The 24,739-nt window shown below is 37.5% G+C and overlaps 2 protein-coding genes across 2 annotated transcripts in view; both read left to right on the forward strand.

The window, feature by feature from the left end:
* LOC130413891 (solute carrier family 45 member 3) overlaps positions 1-17,765 on the forward strand; it is a 23,312-nt gene extending 5,547 nt beyond the window's left edge. Inside the window, exons 3-6 of the mRNA XM_056739426.1 lie at positions 8,572-8,914; positions 12,607-13,440; positions 15,651-15,916; positions 16,621-17,765. Coding sequence (XP_056595404.1) covers positions 8,767-8,914; positions 12,607-13,440; positions 15,651-15,916; positions 16,621-17,037 — 1,665 coding nt within the window. The 5' untranslated portion in view covers positions 8,572-8,766 and the 3' untranslated portion in view covers positions 17,038-17,765. The remainder of the gene's footprint in view (positions 1-8,571; positions 8,915-12,606; positions 13,441-15,650; positions 15,917-16,620) is intronic.
* A 189-nt stretch (positions 17,766-17,954) lies between these two features.
* fgf6a (fibroblast growth factor 6a) lies at positions 17,955-24,532 on the forward strand. The gene is made up of 3 exons (XM_056739429.1): positions 17,955-20,039; positions 20,527-20,630; positions 21,724-24,532. The coding sequence occupies exons 1-3, from the start codon at positions 19,703-19,705 to the stop codon at positions 21,922-21,924; spliced, it is 642 nt and encodes a 213-aa protein (XP_056595407.1). The 5' UTR covers positions 17,955-19,702; the 3' UTR covers positions 21,925-24,532.
* The last annotated feature ends 207 nt before the right edge of the window (positions 24,533-24,739 follow it).

Here is a 24,739-nt window from a genome sequence, read left to right on the forward strand (position 1 = left end):
AGTAAACAGATTCTGTGTATGCTAGCAAACAGCATGTTAAGAAGAAAGGCAAAGGATGAATCGAAAATAAAGTTTTTGATTTACTGTCCTTTCAAGTAATTCAATGTCTGGGTGACAATGAGAAATAGGGGTCGGGGGCTGAGTCCTCTTTCATGTAGTGAAAAGGATAAAGTTCAGTGTTTGAATGCGAGACAAGACCTTTGATATCTGAGACCCACAGATGTCTTTGAAAGGATAAACTGTGATTTAAGTCAGTATGGCTAAGTGCTTTCATTATAGTACAGCTTGGCTGTTGTTGCGCCCAAAAAATTCATGTGGAGCATCTTGCTTTGTTGATTCAGTGTGTTTAAACACCTTATGATATGTGTGTACACATCCACACACAGTGTTATATTCCATTTGAGCCTTTTTATCTTAGCTCTTGGAATTTTTATTGAAATAAACTTCCAGTTCAGCTGCTCAAAACCAGGTGAACGTCAAGTTGAAAGCAGTAAAATGTTAATCTCGTTGTGTATGGTCACATACCGTCTGTGCTTTTTATAGACAAATGATTGTCTGAATGATTGTTATGGTGCTTGTTTCCAAGATCTTCTGTGTGATGGGATTTTACACCCAGGAATGACCAAATAGCTGAATTTGCATTTGTGGTACCATTCCATCACCACTTCAATCTATTTGCTGTTGAGATTTGACATCAGTTTGCACTTTGGTGATTATGCAAACACAAACACATTTTCATAGTTCACTGTATTCAGATAGCTATGAGGAGATGGACAGTTGCTTTGTATGTACTTAATTCAATCATATCATGATGATTTGCTTCACATTTTAAATTATAGAGAGATTGAATTCGACCACTGTTTTACTTAATATCTATCTGTTTGATTCAATCATAGTGATAAACAGGCCTGAAGGGTGTTTTCTCAAGAAGAGTTGTGTTCTCAGAAAGGTCCATTAGTTCTTTGTTCTAACGTCATTGTGTAAATGATGGTAACAACACTGTAAAAAAATCAGTAAGAAAAGATACTTTTCTGGCAGCTGGGGCAGCCAGAAATATATAGTAAAATTTACTTGTTTTCCATGTTTATTTTTGCAGTCTTTGTCTGTAATTTGACGGTTTATAACCATATTAAAATCTAAAAATAACGGTTAAATTTTTTATTTTTCTACATTGTACAGTGGTCTTTTCCAGTGACGGAAATGGCCGAGATTCACTGGGGAGGTTCTAGTTTGAGACATATTTTTATGCACGGATGCAATAAATTCCACTGTATGTATGAAATGTGCATAGCGTTTGGAAGCTGTTTCATGAGTAAAAGATGGATAACTCTGTTCCTTCCATAAAATTCAATCCTTGGACTCCGTCCTCACGAATGAGAATATGTTTCCACTATTTGATATGTAAGCACTTTTTGCTAATTCGTTTTCTCGCTTTATGTAAATCGCGGTCATGTTTTATTGATTTGTCGCCTGATTCGTTGATTTTTTGTCTTTGTGAGCAGATGAACCATCCTAGTCCTGCCTTAATAGTTTTATGCCCATGATTTGTAAATCAATAAACTAGAAATTTCTCTGTTCATAAGAGCTGTTTCGTCTAATATTATGAAGCAGTGATGTTATTTTAATTGTGGAATTGAAAAAAGAGCATGATTTATCCAAGGAACGATTAAGCAAACTTGCCCATGTATTAATAAATCTTGTGAACAAAAAAATATATAATATATCTTAGTAACATCTGTTATTTTTTGATTATTCATATTTCAGATTCCTTAACAAAAGGGTACAAGAAAAACTAAGTATGTAATACCCAGATGTCTAAACTTACTAACATTGTCCTTCAATTGATTTATTGTCATCACCATACGCTATAACTTGTGTTTTATATGCTTGAAAACCAAAGACAGTTTTAGAAACAATATATTTGAGAAGATAAGTACCTGGGTAAAAGAGCTCATCACCTTTTTGTCTACCTTGGTTTCCATGACAACAGGTGCTTTCTTAAGCTCACCTCAGCAGAAGCCGCTCACTGAGGTAAAACATCATTGTCCTGGCTCACGTACACCTTTATCTGGACTCGAACCACAGACACTAGCACATAAGGTGTGTTCCTTATGGCCAACTTAAGTTTTTTAAAGATTTCACATCTCCAGTGTGTTATCAAATTAAGATCATGCCAAAGATTTGACTGTTAGCAGGAATTAGGTATTACGGGCAAGGTTGGAGAGGGGACATCGAGGCAGAAGGCTGAAAACACAGGATATAGATTTTGGCCCCGGGATGTAGGGGAAGGACAAGGTGTGAGAAAGACTTGTCCTTTAGTTTAACCTGATATGGTCTATTATTGCTGGGCTTTTTGGGGCGACAGAAATGAGATGGATTCTTTTAGGGGGGGGGAGGTCGGACGAGCGGAAGGAATGGAAGGAACCACAGTGAGATGAAACTGATATGAATCTGGTCTTTGTTTCATATCAGGGTGTTGGGCTACCACGCCGGGGGCTGTTTAGTCTTATGTGGGGACGAGAAGAAGACCTGAGGTGACATGAATTGTAAGAGGAGGATTTCCATCCCAAACTGAGGGGTTTCCAAATACGGTGTGGGTTACTAATAGGGGAATATATGAGTTATACTAACTTTTCAATTATGTTCATTGTCATAATTATCTTTTTCTTTATACAATTTTGTCCTCTTTTGAACAGTTTGTGTGGACTGTGAGAGATACTGTGTAATGTGTCGTCTTTTAAAGATCAAGGGCGATGATGTCACGCTAAAGCTACCTTCAAAAGAATTCCAGTGTTGGTATTTGCATTTGGCAAATGCCACAGAATGAATGATGTTAAACCTACGATGCTTTGCATATTTCAGAATTTTTACAATAGCACATTTTTTCTACTGGTATGCATTGTAGCATTGACATTTCAATAAATGTTGTGCAAATATTGAGATTTATTATTATGATTACAATGAAGAAGCAACATATCTGCATATTTTTGCATGACTCAAAAGAATGTGTGATTTTGATTGGCCGAGCCCAGAATTCTTCTGTACACAATTTTTGTCTGCTAAATAAACCGTAAACCTAGCTAGCAACACCATGTCAGGCATTCGATATAACTTGAAAATGCTAGCAGCCACTGTAGATAAAAGCGTCCGTTGAAATGTATAAATGCACATCAAAAATTCTCACCAGTCCACTCCAGAACTTCATTAGAGAGTATCAGTATTAGCTTTATTTTGTCTCTCAGGTCCATATTCCATTCTCTTTTGACCCGATAAGTGTCTTTCTGGATCTGGTGTCTATCAGATAACTGAGCGTTTCTCTCCCGGGAGCTGCATAAACCCGGAGTGTGAAGAACCTCAGCAGATTGCGTGTCCACACCTGAATCTGATACCGTTGGGTGAGAAAGTGCGAGATCTAGCAGTTTAACACCTCTCTCTGTTTTGAATGAGTAAATGTTTTTTCTTTGCATGTTGCTTTTGTGTTTAATAACAAATTAAGTCTGTCCACATTAACTGAAACACATTTACAATCAGAATACTTGATGTTTAATACACACTACCGCTGTGTGGACCAGGATTTTCGACCAGATTTCATAACAGGGGCAGCCAGCTGTTAAGACATCAGAGAATTTGATCTGTACAGTTTTGCAAGTGATTTCTGTATTATTGACCATCCCTGCAGTTTTAAATTTGTCAGTGTAGTTTCTCTATAGACCGTTTCATCGGACGTATGCAACTGGCCCAAAGTTAACTTCTGTTCTCTGTTTAGTTATAACAATTTATTTTATATTTAATTTATATTAAATTTAATTGTATATCATTTGTATTAAATTAAATAAAAACTACTCAACAGTTATTGATTTTGCGGAGGTCTACCAGAAGTTACGTCTGGGCCACATAACCTTTATTTTGTTGGCACTGAAACTATCTATAATACCACTCAATAGCATTTACTCAGATTATTGATGGGTTACTCATCAAATATATGTTTTTTGTAAACTGGGATATGACATAAAGATGTTCTTCATAGAGCAAATCACTTTTGTCTCTGTTAGAAGTTTGTCACATGATTCTGGCCAAGTGCTTGGGTCAGGGGTCATACTAGCGGATGCTAGGATAAGATTAATGCTCACAGGTCACGCCGCTGTCGTGTGATCGCTGTTGAGGAAAGGATTTATGCCTAGTTTTAAACCCAGAATTCATCAGGGCGAATCTATTAGAATGTAAGAGACTTTGGGTCGACTGCTAAATAGTTTGTTGTTGAAAGTTGTCTTGGTAGGATTAGAGCTGTTGAGGAGAGAAACTTGTCGCCTTGCCGTAACCCCACATCTAACCAAACCACCGTCGAGGTTTTCTTTTGAGGTTTTCAGTTGGACATGCACTCTTGCTTGTGGTTCTGATGTCACTTTGGAGAAACGCTTGAGCTCAGACACTCTGGCTGTTGTTAAGGGTGTTTCTAAGGCTCTTAAGAGTTGATAAAAGATTAACTGGGAGGGCTTGACTCCTCAGTATATCAGGTTACTAACATTGGCTCAATGTACACAATGGCTGTTTTGTATGGTAATAATGTCCTTCAGAGCCATTAAAGCTTATCTGTGGGGGCTTGAGGGCCGGTATTGAATAGCTCTGGGATTGTGGCATATGAAGAGAGGAGCAACACACATATGCACACACAAACCAAGAATGTAAATCCATCACAATCGCGACATTTCAGTAGTTTGTACAATTCAACATTGTAGAAAATGTTGAGTATTCAAATTTGTAAAATAACATTAAAATTCGACTCCTAGCATGAAGAAAAACTGGAATGTTAGTACCAATTGGCGTCAAAGGACCAGTGCTTCTAACATGCCTGCCCTTTACCCAAACTCTTAAGATCAATAGATGTGATTACAACAGATGGAGAAAAACTTAAGTCATTGCTCTTATTGAATTACCCGGTGCCTGCACTCTAAGAGTCGGCCTTTGGTTAGCGTGATTCATGGAAAAGGCAAGGCAGGTTTAAAGCAAACACATGTGGCTTTCATTTGACACATAATTTAGGGCACGTCAAACATGCTGCTAAACTCCATACGGTAGCTCGGCTTAACTCCCTGCTCTCCCTGTCTCGAACCATGAGACCACTGGCACGATAGCGCTTTGAGTACCGCGTGAGTGACATGTCTCCTTGAATTGTCCCTTTTCATTAGGACAGAAGTTCTCCCCTTAAAGGAATAGTCATAACAAGGTTCTTAAATTAACTCTGGTAACACAATCCTCCACCTTGACCTCTGTTTGCGCTGCGTGTGGTGAAAGGAATGTTCCGGGTTCGATAAGTTAAAGGGCTAGTTGACTCAACTAGGCATCATTGACTGATATACACAAAGAAAGATATTTGTAAGAATGTTAGCCATTTTCAGTTCTGTGACATCAACCATTACCATAATAGGATTTTTTTTATCTTTTTTTGTTCCAAAGTGATATATTTTGAAGAATTTATGAAAACAGTTCAGTGACACCTTTAGCTGCCATACAATTTTCCTTCTAATGCAGTTGATGATGTCACAGAATTGTAAATTGCCGACATTCTTCCAAATATCTTTCTCTGTGTTCATCAGAACAAATTTATACAGGTATGAAATGACATAATTACAGAATTTATATTTTTGGGTGAACTATTACTTTAAGCTCTGTAAGCTCATGAAAACAAATCATTTTACAAATGAAAATATTGAAGATTGTTGATGCATGAAGATTTAATGCATAATGCTGCCTTTTTCCAGAGGGACTACGTTGTTGAAGGTCTAATGTGTAATTTTTTGGAGGATCTATTGAAAGAAATGCAATATCATATACAAAACAATGTCTTTAGAGATGTATAAAGACCTTACTTAATAACTGAAGCATTATGTTTGTATTTCCTTATAAAGAGCCATTTCTATATACATACACTGTTGGTCCCATTATATGGAATTCACCATGTTGTTTCTACAGTAGCCCTAAACGGACAAACTGCTCTACAGAGCACGTTTCATAAAACGTTATCTCCTTCGTGAAAGAAGCGAAAACATGACGACATCTTAGTTCTGTGTCAGCCACCGTAGTGCTTCGAAAGGGAGGGGTGGATTCAGCCGTTGGGTGCAATTCGCTAGATGCACTAAATTTCATACATTTGAGTGGGTGAACATTTCCAAGTTTGCTTCCTTTCCTTACATTTATCGCATAAAAAAAGCTTTTGACTTTCTACTTTGGAAAAGTGTGTATTTGAACAATTTTTTTTATGGGTCAAGTAATTATTTCTGGTGGTAATCTGCTTGACGGACTCCACAAATGCTGTTCTTCTATTAATAGCGGGAAGTTCCTAGACCAAACTTTAGAAGATCTGGCAAGTGGGTTAACATTACCAACCGCTCATAGGAAACCCACATTATTATTGTCCTTCCCTTTTGTGTAAGTTCTAATACATGTCAGGTCTGAGGTTGACCTTGAGGCCTACTCTGTATAGAGGTGGGGGAAGGTGTCCTGGGACGGGCGAAATGTGGGGTGTTGTCTGAGTATAAGGACAGCAGGGTGGTGGTCCTGGACTGAGATAGACCCCCAATGGTTCCATTCAGAGCTGGAGGAACGGGTGTGAAATGTTTGTGTTGTCTCAGCAAGCCAAGCTCACCATACTTCTGCCTGTGGAGTCTCTTTTTGAAAAGCTTTGTGCTGGAGGATTGTGGGTGTTTTTTGTTTGGCCGTCTAATAATTGGGGCATGTGATGAGATCATTTTCGCAGCCATTTCAGAAATTCACATTTTTTTCTTTCTGTTAATGGAAAGATTTTAATCTGAAATAACACTAACTGGCTGGTGGGTAATAAAGTGGGATATATTCAACTAAATATACATTTACTATATTTACAACATGGGTAGAAAAACAATTAAGTAAATATTAACTTTTCTTTAAGTGTGAACTACTACTGTAAAAAGTGCTCAAAATCCAAACCTAGTTCTCTCATTTTTAATCATTTAAGCAAACTTAGATTTTTCAAATTTAGATGACGTTCAGCTTGTCTGCAAGAGATGAGCAGATGGACTTCATAGATGGAGGAATGTAACACCAAATATGAATTTAGCACCTGGTTGTTTTTCATCCTCCTGAAAGGTGGCAGCCGATGTGAGTGATCTCACACATGTCTCATAATCAGATGGCAGGGGGACAGTCAACGCCAAAGAACTCTCTGAACCAGACACACAGAATTCAGAGCCGCAAACACCGGCCGTGGTTTGCTGTTTGATGATCTTGCCTTAATACCAAGAATATTTTCACCAAAGATAAAAGGTTGAGTTTTGTGTACATCTGACAAGCAAATCTAGTCATCCTCTAATCTAGTCACTGTCTAATGTAATATTTGTGGCCTTAGGTTTGAGATGTTTTGCTTCTTGGATTTTTATGGTTTGATCAAGAATAATTCGCATTTGACAAGAAGAATGATCTCTAGTAGGTCAAAACGCAATATGTTGTAAGTTGTTGTAAGCTTCTTGTCATTTTGAGTGAGGATGTCTTTTAACTGACTGACATGTCTTACCCGGGAGAATTATGGGAGGAAATTATGTTCAAATATGCAGCACAGTTGCTGTTGTATTGCGATATGCGGTGTCTTGAAGTTGTATTGTTTGGAAATGTATGAAGAAAAACGCTAGTGGTGGATGAGGTCATTGGTGTGGAGGAACATGTTGGTTGTGTACATCCCAGCCAGCAGATGGTAGAGGTCTGATAGTAATGCATGCAGCAGAGTTATTGACTGTTGTGACCAATTAGAATAGCGCTTGACCACATCTTGACACATTGTTGAAAAGCAAAACTGGATTTTATTTTCTTTTGTATTTTATTTATATAAGTATTTGATATTTCGTCATATATTGTTTGTTTAGGTGGTATAAACAACCTACATACAACTACAATTACAGTGAAAAATGATATCTAACTTTAGTCAAATATATAATGTTAAAAAACTTTTTATTTATGTTGCATAGTTTTATAAACTAAAGCTCCGTTTTGAGAAGAATTTAAAGTGAAAGTTTGCCTAAAAATGAATTACTCACCCAAACCTCTATACAAGTCTTTGTTTGGTTGAACCCAAAGAAATATATTTAATAGAATATGAGCAACTTTTTCATTTTCCTAAATTCCTCAGAATATGTTCTTTTGTGTTAAATGTAACAAAAAGAAATATGACGGAAATACGCTTTACCTATACCACAGCTCTTAAATGTTCATTGTCTAATAAACCTGAAAATGTAACTCATTTATGTGTCCATCAGAACAATTTAGAAAAAGCATGAATGACACACTTTAGAAACTGAATTATGATATTAGTCATAAAAATGTCTAATTGCACCAGCGAATGAAAGCACAATGCTCTCATTGTGAGATTCTCCACTGGAAACTGTTAAAATCTGACTCATTACTGTTACTTTATATGAACAAAGCGGTTTATAAGAGCTGTGCTCGTTCAGACCTGAGTGAATGAGCTGATGACAGAAAAAGCTTGCTATGCGGGTCAAATCTATTTTCTTTATCATTTCTAATAGCTGTATCTTTTCGTTGCAGATCAAATATGCTGAAGACAGGATGGATCCCTTACTTGATCTGAGCTCTGTGAGACTCCAGACCTCTGCTCTCCCTTACCCCACACGCCCACCCCGCCCCTGGGCGCCTGACCCCGCCCCTTTGACCTCCCCCTGTAAGCATCAGTAGACTTCTCACACTTCACACAGGACACAAGTGAGCACTTCTCGTGTAAATATGACTGGATGGAGATCTCATTGGCGTCTGTTCCTGCTCAACTTGCTGACGTGTGGTCTGGAGATCTGCGTGGCTGCCGGCATCACCTACGTGCCCCCTTTACTGCTTAAGGCCGGTGTGGAGGAACAGTACATGACGATGGTCCTAGGTAAGGTTTCAGCCTTAGGAAGTACCTCTGGAATGTTAAACCAAGGTTTATGATTGGTTAATAAGGACTGTGCTGTAAACACTATGTCTAGGTAATGGGGGTCATTATCATAATTAGTGGCAAAATCACTCGCTGATTCGTCCAGGTGGTAATCGGGTGCTAATTGGAAGGCACCGGGCAGCAGGAAAAGGCCTTAGGGGTCAACGGCTGTTTGGGAGCTTGTTTAGTTTTACAGCTTCCTGTTAAAGTGCAGCGGGACTTTCCTCTGGAGTTTCATCAGTGGTGGTTAATGATGTAGTTATTACAGGCGGTCCATCAGGATGTTTTAAAGATGCGGATCTCTTTTATCAGTCAGTCTTTATGCAGTCTTTTCTTTAAAGCTGCAATCTGTAACTTTTTTGGTTAAAGGAAAAGAAGTTAGGGGGCAGGTACATAAGCAAGCAGTGTTCAAAGCGGTTTACTTTCCTTCGCAACGGTAAGTGTATAATAATCTATAAATTGAGCTATTAATTTATGTTGGATTTTGCCGGAAATGTTGGTTGTTTTTAAAGGTGTCATTTTTGGGAGGATCTATTGACAGAAATGTGATATAATAAGTCTTATGTCTTCAGAGGTGCAAAGACCTTACATAATGAAGCCTTATGTTTTTATTACTTTAGAATGAACTATTTCTATATACATACACCGCGGTTCCCCTATTCAGCTTGTTGTTTCTACAATAGCCGTAAATGGACATTCTGCCCACAGAAAGCGTTGTCTTATTCGGCAAAGAAGCGAAAACGTGAAGACATCTTAGTCCTGTGTCAGCCACCGTAGTGCCTCGAAGAACAGCTGGGGTGGAGTGAGCCATTGGTTGCAATTCACAACCTCACCACTAGATGCCGTTAAATATGAATAAGTTACCTGCAATTTTATGTTACAGACATATATGGCGATAGAAAGGCTTTATATATAACATTTTACGATTTATGTTTATTCCAAGACTTCTGAAGGAACTTCTTAAAGAATTAATATTATTCATTTCTATATCTCGTGTGAATTAATCTGTAGAGTATAGCATAGAGCAGTATCAAAGTCACCTCGAAGTTTTAATTGACTAATTCTTAATTTTGTATCAATTCTTCGAAAAGCAAGTTTGTTTTCATTCCCTTTTATCCTAAAATTACCAAACCCATGAGTGTAAATATTTAGCTTCTGTTTTTTTTCGATTTTTCTTCGTGCTGTATGAGCAAATGCCCGCAAATGGCTTCCACATGTTTTTGCTGTGAATGAATCTGCAGGACTCAAAGCCAGATTCACAAAACAGAAGAAAAAACACTTCACAAACGTGCATGTGGTGACAGTAGATACATAGTGTGTATCTGTACACTGCTCTTTTAATCAACAGCTGCATTAGAATACACAGAAATTCCTTATGTTTGGATATGAATCCATAATGGTAACATATCAATTCTTATAGCCACTAGAAGCACAGTGCTTTCAAATCCCAAAAATCAACTTTGTTGTTCACTTGGAATAATGTGTGGTTGGTTGAGATTGCAGAAGTTTTCTTCTTTTATGGTAGTGTACGATTGCCTTTAATTTATAGCCTTAAATTTCTTAAAGGGACAGTTCACCCAAAAATCAACTAAATTTCTCTCGAAAAATAATAACAAAGAAACAGCTTTTCCACAGTGCAAGGATATGTTTTTGAGGTATATATGACATGTTCCCTGGGACTTGAACCTTTGACCTTGGTTTTGTTAGTCATGCTCAAACAGTTAAGAGACAGGAGCAACTTGCATGTAAAAAAAACAGAAAGTTTGTGTTTCATGTGTGTCAACAGCTTTGCATTATGTAGTGTATATAAAAGAGTTGTATGATTTACTATGATTGTCTTAAAATGCTCTGGACAGCACAAGGGCACATTTAAAAGGAAGTGGGTAATAGCTCACCTTCCTCCACCATATGAAAAAACAGCATGTGTTAATAAATCTCTCGGAGGGGCAGTGCAGTTCCCTCGACTTCTATAGTTTGCTGTGAAACATCTCTGAAAGAATAACACAAGCTTTCCCAGTTTCATGTATGTAATTGCCTTTAAATTGTTTCAGATGTGATATTGCACACCTGCTCTCACTTTTCCGGCTTAACCACAAAACTTTGAAGAAAGTTTTTATTATTTGCAAAGTGTATAATTATACAGCGTGTATGATAGTAATGGTAAGTTTTGGGAATTATATTTTGGCATTTTTCTGCCTGTTTTATGTTTTTACAGTTCTGTATAAGGTACTGTTTAACTGCTCTATTTCGTTAACCGATATATTAACATAAAATAAACATAGATGTAATGTTAACATAATGTTAAAAAACAATTTTCTTTCCTTTTCAAATTTCAAATAGTATGCTAAAACCTTTTGTCTACAAAAATAATTTCATAAAACTTTATATGGGTCAAATGTATATGGGTCAAAGACGAAAAAGGGTTAAGCATAAAAAACAATAAGTGCTTTAAATAGTTATTTTTTTTAAGTTTTCTGTTTAACTTAATGGCTTTTTTGTTTTTCGAAGCAATATAAATAAAAAATAAATTTCATACATTTTTCCCTGATTTACAGGGAATCATTACACTGAAATGTCATTCAGTGTAACAATCTTGTCGGGCATAAGTTTCATAGACAAGGCTTAGCCTAAGCCAGAACTAATTTTGGTCGATTTTATTAAAATGCCATAGAAAAAACATCAGTGATGTGCATCTTGAAACAAAACAATGGCACTGACATAGTTAAAGATTTTTTCAGCTATTTTCAGTTAAGACTGAATTCGTTTTGGTCTGGGTCTGGTCTCAAGCCTTATCTGTGAAAATGGGGCATTAAAAGAATAATTACTTTCAACGTTTTGCCCATTTGTCTATGAGAACTGTTTTACTTGATTAAAGCACAGTAAAATGTAATATGCTCCCTTAATATTTATATATATAAATATATTCAAAATAAACATGTTGTTTGAATTTGTACTTAAATATTGTGTTACACTGAATGACAATGTAACCTTATTTCAACAAAATTTTGACAATTTATTCTCAAAAAACGTACATTTAATGTGCGTTCTATTGACATAAAATCACTTTTGTAAATGTATTTTGATGCAGACTTATTAATATCTTTGTTACCATATCATATTCATAGGTCACATACAGTTTAATAATAAAAATGTATATATTATTTATGAAAACAAAGGAAACAACAAAACAAGTCTTTTCCCCTTATAAAAAATGTGCTCATATTTACTTAGCAAAATATAATTTTCTGTTATGTAATAATGTAATATTCAATAGTTGTACCATAGCACTTTTAAAATGTCTAACATTATATTCAATGTACAGTGAGTACTGTAAATAGACTCCAGTGAACTTTTCAGTGCATTTTAAAAATGTTCAGGTCATCTTTCTAGCACCCACTTGAATAAAAATAGCTCCTGATGGGAATCAAAATGGGAATCAGCACCCAACCGCTGAGACTTAGTCATCCGCTTGAATTAGAAAAGCTGTGGAGAGAAGGGAGCTGAGCCAGAAATCGGTCATCTCATCTAGCTTTAGAAGATGAAGCCAAATGATTTTGAATTGCAGGCCGTGACGGTGGCCGCAGGCTGTGGATCTTTTATGATGTGTCATTAAAGATTCATTAAACTATAATCTCACTGATTTTTCTCTATAGGTATTGGACCCGTCCTGGGCCTTCTCTTCATCCCCCTGATAGGATCGGCCAGTGATCAGTGCAACAGCAGCTACGGCCGCCGACGTCCCTTCATCTGGCTGCTGTCGCTAGGAGTCCTCCTAGCTCTGCTTATCATCCCGCATGCTGACTTGTTGGCCGCCCATCTCAGTTGGGGCAGTACCCACAGCAACCAGGCTCTCCAGGTGGGCCTGCTCATTTTCGGCGTTGGCCTGTTGGACTTCTGCGGTCAGGTGTGCTTTACTCCCCTCGAGGCGTTGCTCTCAGACCTGTATCGCGATCGGGAGGACTGCGGACAGGCTTTTGCAATGTTCTCCTTCATGGTAAGTCTGGGAGGCTGCGTGGGCTACCTGTTACCCGCTCTAGACTGGAGCAACGGGCTTCTCTCAAGCTACCTGGGCGGCCAAGCAGAGTGTTTGTTCTCCCTCCTCATCCTCATCTTCGTGGTCAGCCTGCTGGTCACCATGAAGGTTTCCGAGGAACATTGCGGTACGTCAAACATGGAACCTGGGCCGCTGGAGTCGGGACGGTGTTTTCCACGTTCGTGCTGTAACTTGTTTCAGTGTAAGCTGCGGTCGTTGAAGTCCGGCCCTCTGATGTGCCTTCTGAGGACTTGCTGGTCCATGACGCCGGCCATTTACAGCAGTTACTGCCACGTGCCGCGTGTCATGAGACAGCTGTGCTTGGCACAGCTTTGCAGCTGGATGGGCGTCATGTCTTTCATGCTCTTCTACACGGATTTTGTTGGCGAGGGACTCTATGAGGGGGTTCCCAGTGCCGCTCCTGGCACCGATCTCAGGCAGCGCTATGATGAAGGTGAGTTATTTTTTCATATATGTATTCAACCTCAAATTGTTCAAAACATGTATATGTGCAACACAAAGGATTTAAAATATTTAGTTTCCAGTCGACGGGGGCCAAGTAGTTTTGTGACAAACATTCTTTAAAATATCTTCATTTGTGTTCTGCAGAAGACAGAAAGTCATACAGGTTTGGAATGACATAAAGGTGAATAAATGATGAATTATTTTTTGGGGTTAACTATCCTTTTGTACTTGGAGGCAGTTTTTGTTTTAAATGTTTGTTAGTGTTTTTGCACAAACTGTCAGGTTTGACTAGGCGCACTGAGAAAAGAAAGAAAGAGAATGAACAAAAGAAATTGAATGAACGATAAAAATAGAATGAAAGAAAGAGCATGAACGAAAGAAATAGAATAAACAAAAGAAATAGAATGAAAAAAAGAAAGAAAGAAAGGGAATGAACGAAAGAAAGAAAGAGAATGAACGAAAGAAAGAAAGAAAATGAACGAAAGAAATTGAATGAACGAAATAGAATGAATGAAAGAAATAGAATGAACAAAAGAAATAGAATGAAAGAAAGAAAGAAAATGGAAGATCAAAAAAAAGAAATAGAACAAACGAAAGAGCATGAACGAAAGAAATAGAATAAACAAAAGAAATAGAATGAAAGAAAGAAAGAAAGAAAGAAAGGGAATGAACGAAAGAAAGAAAGAAAGAGAATGAACGAAAGAAAGAAAGAAAGAAAGAAAGAAAGAAAGAAAATGAACGAAATAAATTGAATGAACGAAAGAAATAGAATGAAAGAAAGAAAGAAAGAAAGAAAGAAAGAAAATGGAAGATCAAAAAAAGAAATAGAACAAACGAGAGAAAGAGAATAGAAGATCAAAAGAAAGAGAAAGAACGAAAGAAAGAGAATGAGAGAACGAAAGAAAGAAAGAGAAAGAAATAAAGAGAATGAACAAACAAATGAAAGAAAGAAAGAAAGAAAGAGAAATTAGTATAAACAAAAGAAAGAAAGAAAGAAAGAAATAGAATGAACGAAAGAAAGAGAAAAATGAGAGAAAGGGAATGGAAGATCTAAAGTAGTGGAGAAAGAAAGAAAGAAAGAGAATGAACGAAAGAAAGAAAGAAAATGAATGAAAGAAATTGAATGAACGAAATAGAATGAATGAAAGAAATAGAATGAACAAAAGAAATAGAATGAAAGAAAGAAAGAAAATGGAAGATCAAAAGAAAGAAATAGAACAAACGAGAGAAAGAGAATAGAAGATCAAAAGAAAGAGAAAGAACAAAAGAAAGAGAATGAACGAACGAAAGAAAGAAAGAAAGAGAATGAACGAACAAAGGAAAGAAAGAAAGAAAGAGAAATTAGTATAAACAAAAGCAAGCAAGAAAGAAATAGAATGAACGAAAGAAAGAGAATGAAAAAAAGAAAGAAAAAGTATGAGTGAAAGAAATAGAATGAACGAAAGAAAGAGAAAAAAACGAGAGAAAGGGAATTGAAGATCTAAAGTAGTAGAGAAAGAAAGAAAGAAAGAAAATGAAGGAAATAAAGAACGAAAGAAAGAGAATAAAAGAGAGAAAGAGAATGGAAGAAAGAAAGAAAGAAAGAAAGAAAGAACATGAACAAAAGAAGGAAAGAATGTAAGGAAAGCACATAAGGAAAAATATTAATAACGAACGCAAGAAAAAATTCTGTCCATCCAAGTATACAAGAAAATGAAAGAAAGACAGAAAGAGGAAAAATAAATCTGTCTCTCCAAGTATGCATGACACATTTTAAAGTTCATGAAAATGTATTGATGGTGAACTTGTATTCACCTCGACCTCCTGCAGTGTTCATAAACACAACTCTGCATTCTTTAGCCAGTCAACATGAGACTTACAAAACACTTACTGTATGCAGGACCTCTCCTACTGAGCTTAGACATCAACACAAACCTCATTTATCAAAACATTGTATCCTATATTCCTACTGTGAGGAACATTTCGAGTATGTCTTTACAAACACATCTTGTTTACACATTGTTCCTAAGATTATTAGAGTAATCCTTCTCTATTATATTCAACCTTTCAAAGCAATGAATATCATGTACCTCTTGGTGTCTTTTGACTCCAAATGTCAACTAAAGGTTGATTAATACAAAAACATTAGCTCATGTTTGGGCAAGAAACACTGTAAGAATTGTATGAACAGATGTAATTTTTAAAACACATTCTCCACAGGCATACGCATGGGCAGCCTCGGCTTGTTTCTGCAGTGTGCTACCTCAACCTTCTTCTCGCTGATCATGAGTCGGCTGGTGCGTCTCTTCGGGTCTAGGACTGTCTATCTGAGCAGCATGGTGTGTTTTACCGTATCCGCTTTGGTCATCTGTCTGTCCAAGAGTGTGCCGGTGGTCACGGCCATGTCGGCCCTCACTGGCTTTGCCTATGCAACGCTGCAGACACTGCCTTATACACTCACGTGCCATTATCATAAAGAGAAAGAGGTAAGAATTCAAGATATTGTTATGCTTTATACTGTTTTTTTATATATTCTTTGTTCACAACTTAAATAGATCATTACGCTTACAATACATTTCAAAGGAACAAAATGATTACTATTGAAATATGTACAGCTGCAGAAATAAATTAAGAGACCATTTCAAAGACTATTTTTAGTTTTTCTGAAATTACCGTTTATAGGTACAGTATGGGTTTAGGTAAAATTATCATTTTTTGCTTCATTCTATGAACTACTAACAATATTTCTCCCATATTTCAAATAAAAATATTGTTTCTATTTACATTTATTTGCGGAAAATTAAAACTGGAGAAACAGATCATATTAACAGAAAAGATGCTCTGTATTTTTTAGACCCCAAATACGGCAAAGAAAACAAGTTCATGTTCACTTTTAAGCAATACAACAGTAATATGTGTACATGTATATGTATAGAAAAAGTTCAAGTATTTGTTTTATGTAATAACGTCTTTCACATTGTTGTTAGATGACTTTTTCACACCTGAGGTTTGATTTTGTTGAAATTCATCCGACACTGGACTGGAATGACCACAATCCATCTAAAATGCTTATAGAATGAAAATTTGTAATGGTCTCTTAATTTTTCCCACGGGTAATATTTCTATTTTAATATTTCTCATATAGATCTCACATATGTCTCACTGGTTTCTCATTTCTTTCATCCCACAGGTGTACATGCAAAACACCCAAACCAAAAAACAGCACAAATACGGTTTTACCATCACAAGGGATTCTGTGTGTTTGACTTTAGACAATGAGGATGGAGAGCTCACACACAAGAGTGGCATTTCTAACGGGCATGCTTATTACAGCAATGACAAACAAAAATATCCTACACCTCTGCACGTTCAGAATTGTACACCTGTCGCTCTGGAGCCTGAGGATTTTGAGAAACGTGGCGTTGGACTGGACTTCGCCATTTTGGATAGCACCTTTCTTCTTTCTCAAGTCTTTCCTACTTTCTTCATGGGCATGATTGTTCAGTTCACAGAGTCTGTCACTGCGTATATCGCTTCTTCTGCCATCTTCGGTGCCATCGGCATCTATTTTGCCACCAGCATCATCTTTGACCAAAAGGACCTCTGATCTTGGATAATGGAATGATCATGTGTTTGGTCACCTGAAGGAATTAAGGTCTCCGTTATTCTTTTCTCTCTCATAGATTTGTATGGGAATGAATTGTGCAGGAGCAGTCTAGACAGACAGGGACCAATGGATACATCAGACTGCACCTGATGGTGCAATTCCTCTTATGTTGTAAAAAGAACTATTTTATTGTTTAAACATATATTTTTATATTAATAATATATTGATATATTGATATCCCTATGGGAATTTTTATTCAACCCATTTTGGTGAGGTCGCCTTTATTTATGTAGTAATTATAACCTCAACTGTCTTGTCAAACAAGTCTTAAGTTTTGTTTTTAACCGTAAATGTTGCTCGGTCAGTATCAAGGATTTTACATTATAGCTATGTAGAAAATGTGTTCAAATAGTGTTCGAAATGACAATCTGGAATATTTTTGCATTTGACTTTATACATGATATTAGCAGCCTATTCTGTTGTTTTCTGTTTGTTACAAACCATCAGGTCGACAATATTACATTGATATTTCTGTGGTGTTACAGACGTATAGTAGGCAACTGAAATTGTACAAAACTGTAACAGATTTCATGTCCTTAGTAATGTATCTGTAAGAACACTCACTATTAGTCAGGGAATGTGTTCATGTAGTTTTATTTCTTGGAGATTCTCAGGATGGACTTAACATTCATCAGTCCAAGCAAAGCACAATGTACTAATAAAAAGGAACTCATATGTTAACTGCTAAAAATACGTCTAATGCCGCGTATTTGTTTACAACCCATCATTGTCGCATGTTTCCAAAAAAAATAATAGGTTTGTCCGGTAATCTGTTATCAAAATGTAATTCTTCTGCCTCTGAAACAACTTTACTTTCCTGACTTCATCGATACGCTTTACCTTTATTATCACTCCACTCCAACCCCTTAATAAACCAAACAATTCCTTGTGGATTAAGTCCAATCCTACATAAAAATATTACAGGAATAATGTATGTAAATGCCATTTTAGTATACCCACTTAAGATGATACTGTGAACCACGGCTAACTAATGGTACATTGTCTTTTGTTCTCATTTTTTGACAACGATTTCCAGCCCTTTTTCCTGAGGATGTAAGAAGGAAGGTGAAACAGGGGCCATCTTTACATGGAAAAGGGCTATTTTGTCATCCATAGTGATTCAGTCTGCCTCCGATGTAATTATAATTCATTCATTACTTTTAAGTCTTTTAACAATTATTCTCCAAACTGCCCTGATATGGTGATGAAGTGAGTTCATTAATAAAAAAAGAAAATAAAGTATGCAATACTTGAGCAGCAATAACGGATACAAAGACTTAAAAGGAATTAACAGGCTTATACAAATCTGAAGATAAGTAATAGAGCTTGTTTAAAGCAAAACTTTGTAGTTTTTCAACCTTAAAATAATGTCTCTAAAATTGTCGAACAACTCTTAACTGGACGAATTCTACTTCCGCTGCATTATTCACAAAACTGGGAAGAGACAATTGTGGTTATCAACCAAAAGTTCCATAGTGTTGCTTTAACCGTGTTTCCCTTATGTATTACTTAAAAAAAAAATGGTTCTGCAACAATGTTAAGCGAAATGGAGTTAATTGTGGTTAATTTGCTTTCGAAGCCAAATGAATTCCCGAAGTTATTCACATATTTGTAGCCTCAAACAAAAATTTTTTGTAGCCAACAAGAGTGATATCTGCTGTACAATTATGTAAATAATGCTTTATGCAAAAAACACTCATCAATAATAATGTAGGCCCCTATATACAAAAACGTAATAAAAGATGTGTAGGCTACAGTTTAAAAAACGTCCCTCCTCCAGGAACTTGAGATTTCAACATTGTCACACATCGCCACCTATTGGTCACGTGTTTAACCTAAAAATTTGCGCACCTGACAGGTGTAAAAATAAAGCACACTCATCTTTCTAGCCAATTTTTACCCAAATAAATCAAGGTGGCTCATTCAAGTGATAGCTTCCTTAGCAAACAGCGCAGGAAGTATTTCGCGAGATTGACATGGCTCCGCGGTGACAACTGGAGTGTTTTTACACCTGCTTTCTAAATAAGGACGCGGCCCGTCAGGCATATGACCGCCGCACCAATTTGGGAGCTGCCAAAGAGTCCATCACGTCCCATACTCTCCTGTGAGATCTCACTCTCCCGGGCTCCTCGATCGAGTGGATTGACAGCGATATATATATATTTGCGTAGTGCTGCAGCTCGCGCATCGATCGCTGGCGCTCAACTTTTCATCGCCCATCCCCTCCGTTCTGCATTACGCTTAACGGGCCAGTGTTAACGGGTGAGGACGTGAGGTCAGCGTGATGTCATCCCGAAGGTGGGTGATGTCATCTTGAAGATCTCCCAGGCAAGGTGAGCTTGCATTTCGGCGAGTGTGTGGTGCTCCCCACGCCAGCGTTTGCCCACCGCGAGAGGTGAAACATGGTAATCATCATCACCGCCGCCACCAGCTCAAGCTCCGCCGCCCTGCTCTTCTCATCTACCGAGGGGCTTATTGCGTTACACGCCCGCAGCCCCGACCTGCCTTCCAAAAATAAGCCCCGGCCACCATGCCGAAAGAAGAAAAACAAGAGTGGTATTTTTAGGGTCATTAATTTTGACCACGTGCCCCGAGGGTAAACCGGATGGCCACTGCGCAAAGGCTCCTCATCAGTATGTGCGAGACCAGCGGGCGCTGGACGTGGACTGCGTTTGTTCTGCTTGGCTTTCTGCTCGGAATCGTGTCCTCCTACCCCATCTCCGACAGGACTAATGCAACTCTACTGGAGAAAAGCTGGGAGACGCTCTTCTCTCGCTCGGTTTTGGGGATCTCGATGGACAAATCGGACCAGAACTGGGAGAATGACTATTTGATGGGTATTAAGAGAGTGCGGAGGCTGTACTGCAACGTGGGCATCGGGTTTCACCTGCAGGTCCTCCAAGACGGCAGGATAAACGGTGTACATAATGAGAACCAGTACAGTGAGTTGCACCCCGAAATGTCATGCGATGGATGATGGTGATGAGGGAGAATGATTGAATGAGCATCCGCATTACTTTTTTATTACCGTCATCATTTTGTTTGGCTGATTCTTATTGCATGGCTCTGTGCATCACAGCAATAAACGCGTGTTCTATCTGACATATCTATTAAAATAAACACGGGTGTCAATCACTGCGGAATTTCCCTTAGCACAAACATGACACGAATGCTTGGACGGATTTAGACGCCAACTAATTTTACACAGCGGCCCCGATACGCGTCGCCCTCCTCGTGCAGTGCATGCCAAAACCCAGGAACATTTTTCCATGTCACACTATCAGAAATTCGCCAGCATGGAAGAAATGCAGAACAAAGACGGGGGGCATCCTCCGGATCCGCCCACTTTTGCATCCTGCAGATTGAGTCAATGAGCTGTATCATATGTGCCATTGTCATTTATGTAACGTTGATGTTCTGTCCAATCAGGTGTGATAGAAATCTCATCGGTAGAGAGAGGGGTTGTTAGTCTGTACGGCGTGAAGAGCAAGCTTTTTGTCGCAATGAGCAGCCGCGGAAGGTTGTACGGAACGGTAGGTATGCCTGTTGTATGCATCTTCGTGTCGATGTGCTCAGAAATGCACCCCTATTTACGCATCGTGGCCTGAAACCTTCCCTTTCACTTTGGATGAAGTCACTGTGTACTCGAACGAGTCTATTATGTGACGCTTGGCTTGAACGTAATTTTGACGTAGTTTGCACGTGCGTTGCTACGATGCCTGATCTCACCACGAATGACACATTCTCTTTCTTGATGACGTAGGCAGAAACACGTAGCTCTTAACACGTAGCTCATGAATAGCTTCTTTGCTTATTTAACAAGACGCTATACGCATATACGAATTATGCATTAAGATATCTGATAAAAACTGGAATTATTATTTAAATTAATAAACAAGCTACATTGAATATGAGCATTTGCATACGCTTGCCATTACGTAATACAATTTCCACTTCAAATCATGCAGGTATTGTATTTTTTTCTCAAACACACAAATCAGAGACTTTGCTTGGAGTATATGTGCATGTTATTAACACATTACATTTACATTTAGGCATTTGGAGGACGCTTTTATCCAAAGCGACATTGCTTTACCCTATACATTTTACATAGGTATTTGCAATCCCCTAGGTTCGAACCCACAGCCTTGCGCTGTTAACGCAATGCTCTTACCACTGAATAACACGACCAATCATAATAGATGAACATCCTTGAGAAAAGTATGCTTGTCAGCTTAACCCATCTCTGACTTTGCCCACAATTGTTATACGCAATATGACATAAGTTCTACATTTTTGTGCTTATCTGAGGCTTGCTTATTGGCTGTTAAGAACTTGACGGACAGCATGAGCAATGTAAACGAATCCAACCCGCTTGTGAATAATGTTATAATTGTAAAAGATGTTTCTTTCACATTAGTTAAGAATCACTAAACCAAACTCACTGGGGTATTTAAAGAAGTACTTTGTCTGTTTAACAGTGTTCTGTACGTTTTCCTGAACTTTGCCCTAGTTACTGTAGTTGGGTTTTGAAAGGAGGGCTGTGGCATGAGGGGTCATAGAGAGGTGGTGGGAGGGCACGGGTGTTAAACCATTCTAACCATCTCATTCATACCATTCTTATAGAGGGTCTTCCGTGACGAGTGCAAGTTCAAGGAGATGCTGCTGCCCAACAATTACAACACATACGAGTCTTCCATTTACAAGGGCTTTTATATCGCCCTCAGCAAACATGGCCGCTTGAAGCGAGGCTACAAGGCCTCCCCAGTGATGACTGTCACACATTTCCTTCCACGTTTGTTATCAAAACTTGCAAAAACACAATAATTTGCACATGTTGGATGTTCTCGTGGCTAACCTAAACATAAGAGGTGAACTGCAAAGAACAAAAATAACACGTACAGTATTTATTCTCGTTGAAATAATGATATATGTATATTTCCGTAGCTTTGTGTTGGAACTGTGTAAATGCTGTCTTCCGCTGCTTTTGATTTCTGTTATGAGTATGTGAGAGTCGGAGAGCTTTTTCTGCCCTCTTACTATGGGTGCTTGCCATAACTGGTGTAAACTTTAGCTGGCCATAGGAATGACGAACATCCTCAGCTTTTAGAAGTGAAATGAATACTTTTTATTACCTCAAAGAGCCACGTCCGCACAGAAGTATTTGAAAGGTACAGAGGGAAGAATAAATATCGGTTTACTTGGATCTTCGTTTGTATCACCTATGAAGATGAAAGCACTTATTTTCTGCAGTTATTCCTGTTTCGTGATTAGTTGGTGCCTTATAGCTATTGATATTTTGGCTCGTTTTATTTGTATGCAATGAAGACATGCCACTGTTTTGAATTTATAGTTCCTTCTGTCAAATGGAGGCTTTAAGGTCTTCTAAAATTAGTTTATGATCCATATTTATGTCACAGGTTTGGAGATTAAAGACAGCTTGCATGGATCTTTATTGATACTCAGAAAAGTGTACCGTTTATCTGTAATGTTTTTGATTTGGATTGGATTGGAAAAAAAGATATTTGGAAATATGTCAGCAACTGACATTTCTGGGACATCATTGACTACCATAGTAGGAACATTTTAAATGGTAGTCAAAGGTGCCGTATATCGCTTTGCTTTCCTAAATTCTTGACTTTTTTCTACTATGGTAGTCAATGATGTCCCAGAAATGTTAGTTGCTAATATTTTTCCAAATATCTTTCTTTATATTCAAAAGAACAAAGAAATGTATGCAGGTTTGGAAAACATTGAGGGTGAGAGAATTAAGACAGAATTTTTATTTTTGGGTGAAGTATCCCTTTAACTTACTAAAAATTGTGAATGATCTCCATTGAGGTGTTAGGAATTTAATCTCACCAACATGTTGAATACATACTTGAACGCCATCAAAAAGTCTTTGGAATGTAAAAAACGTCTTCTGTTTAAGATAACATAATTGCTCATTTATGCTTACACTATCCAACTACTAAATTCCTGACTCAATGAACATAGATTTGAAGAATTTAAATTCAGTATCTTTAGGCATTCCCCCTCCATAGCTTACAACGTTTTTGTAGTTCTTTAGTTTTATCATTTATTCGCAAACTTCAGTCAAAGAAAGGCTGAGGCTCTCATTTGTGAAGAACCTTTTGTAACATTTTAGTTCAAACTACCACAATCAAGATTTCTTTGTACATCCGTATGTACACTTGTATCCTTTGTGCAAGTCATGTTAGAACATGTTGGATTTGTGTGTCACAGCCGCAATGTGCAATAGCGAAGCAAAGGTTCGCTGATCAGAGCTTTACCACTGCGGTCGAACAGTTAAAGGTTACAACGTATCGACTTACCTTGCAATTCTCTTGCGCTAATGGCTAAGCTATTTAGTTCAGCAGAAAACTTGACATTGATATTTTGAGTTAATAATAATGGAAAGAAGATTCATTTCTATGACTGAGATGTTTGAGTCAGGTACATTGATATACAGATGGTTATACAATATGCTTTCTAAGTGTGTTTGAGTTTTAAAGGGGAAGTGTGTGATTTTTGCACCATAGAATTGCAACTTGCTTGTTTTAAAATATTTTCTCAAGCATCTGTTTGTCATAAATGGAAACCTTGTGTTTGGAAAAAAATTTTTTATTCAGTCCGGTTGAGATATAGTTGCATAAAAATGACACACTTCCCATAAAATTCTTTTTATTCAAATTGCTTTGGTTATTTTCGAGAAATAAGTTATTTTCAACTTTATTGTGTTGAAAGAATGAACTTGTTACTGTTTGATCTTCAGTTGGATCTTGATGAGTCTATGGATTTAATACTCTTTGTACCCCAAATATAGGCATGCAATGTGAAAAATGTCAAAATGACTGCTTTTTATGTACTGTATGTGATGGCCTATGTTAATTTATTGATATGTATCTCCACTGTACTCTGTCTTTTGTCACATTTCAGATCTCTTTATACTTAAGTAAAATGAATAGAATTTTGCATGGATTGTAATGCAAAATGTTGGACAGAAATGTTGTATCTAGAAGTTAAACCCTCAAAACAAAACAGCTATCTCTCATGCAAGTTCCACCAGTTTTTTGTACTGTATCTCCATCTTGAAACGGCCCCATTTGTGGCTTACAGGATGACTGTAACGGGTGTATGCAGCATTTGTGTTCTTTCTCAGTTTTGTATTCCTGCACAGAGGGGCGGACGCCCCCTCCAAATTCCCCTCCTATTTTCTATCATATACCTCACCTTCTGCCTTAGTTCCAATTTGTTGAGATGATTGTACGATTTGTTGGAGACAACAAACTTTTTGCCAATCATTTTGTTCTAAAAAAAAATAGAAAAAGTGAGAATTCTAATATATTAAGAAAATGTTTCCTTTTATTTTTATACGTATATGTGCTGTGCACAGCAGCCAACTGTATTACTGAAATGAAAATAAAAGGTTGTTTTTTAACCCCTTTGTTTGTCATATTCTTTATATGGTTTTTAGGAGTTTACAGATGCTCTATTAAATTAGACTGAAACTTTTTTTTACTTAGCTTAGAGCCTCCTCGGGTGGTCAAAAGCAGAAATGCGTGCTACGACTGTCATTCCGTTGTTAAATCTTAACAGAAGTAAGTTTCAAGGTTACCGACTTTTAAATGTATGTTTTTAT

This window comes from Triplophysa dalaica, chromosome 24, assembly GCF_015846415.1.
Source record: "Triplophysa dalaica isolate WHDGS20190420 chromosome 24, ASM1584641v1, whole genome shotgun sequence".
Taxonomy (NCBI): Eukaryota; Metazoa; Chordata; class Actinopteri; order Cypriniformes; family Nemacheilidae; genus Triplophysa; species Triplophysa dalaica.

Excerpts from the sequence above, each read along its gene's own strand:
- fgf6a (XM_056739429.1), top strand. The coding sequence starts at position 19,703 with ATGGCCACTGCGCAAAGGCTCCTCATCAGTATGTGCGAGACCAGCGGG. Across the intron at positions 20,040-20,526 it reads ACATAATGAGAACCAGTACA|GTGTGATAGAAATCTCATCG; the intron begins GTGAGTTGCACC and ends CTGTCCAATCAG. Across the intron at positions 20,631-21,723 it reads GCGGAAGGTTGTACGGAACG|AGGGTCTTCCGTGACGAGTG; the intron begins GTAGGTATGCCT and ends CCATTCTTATAG.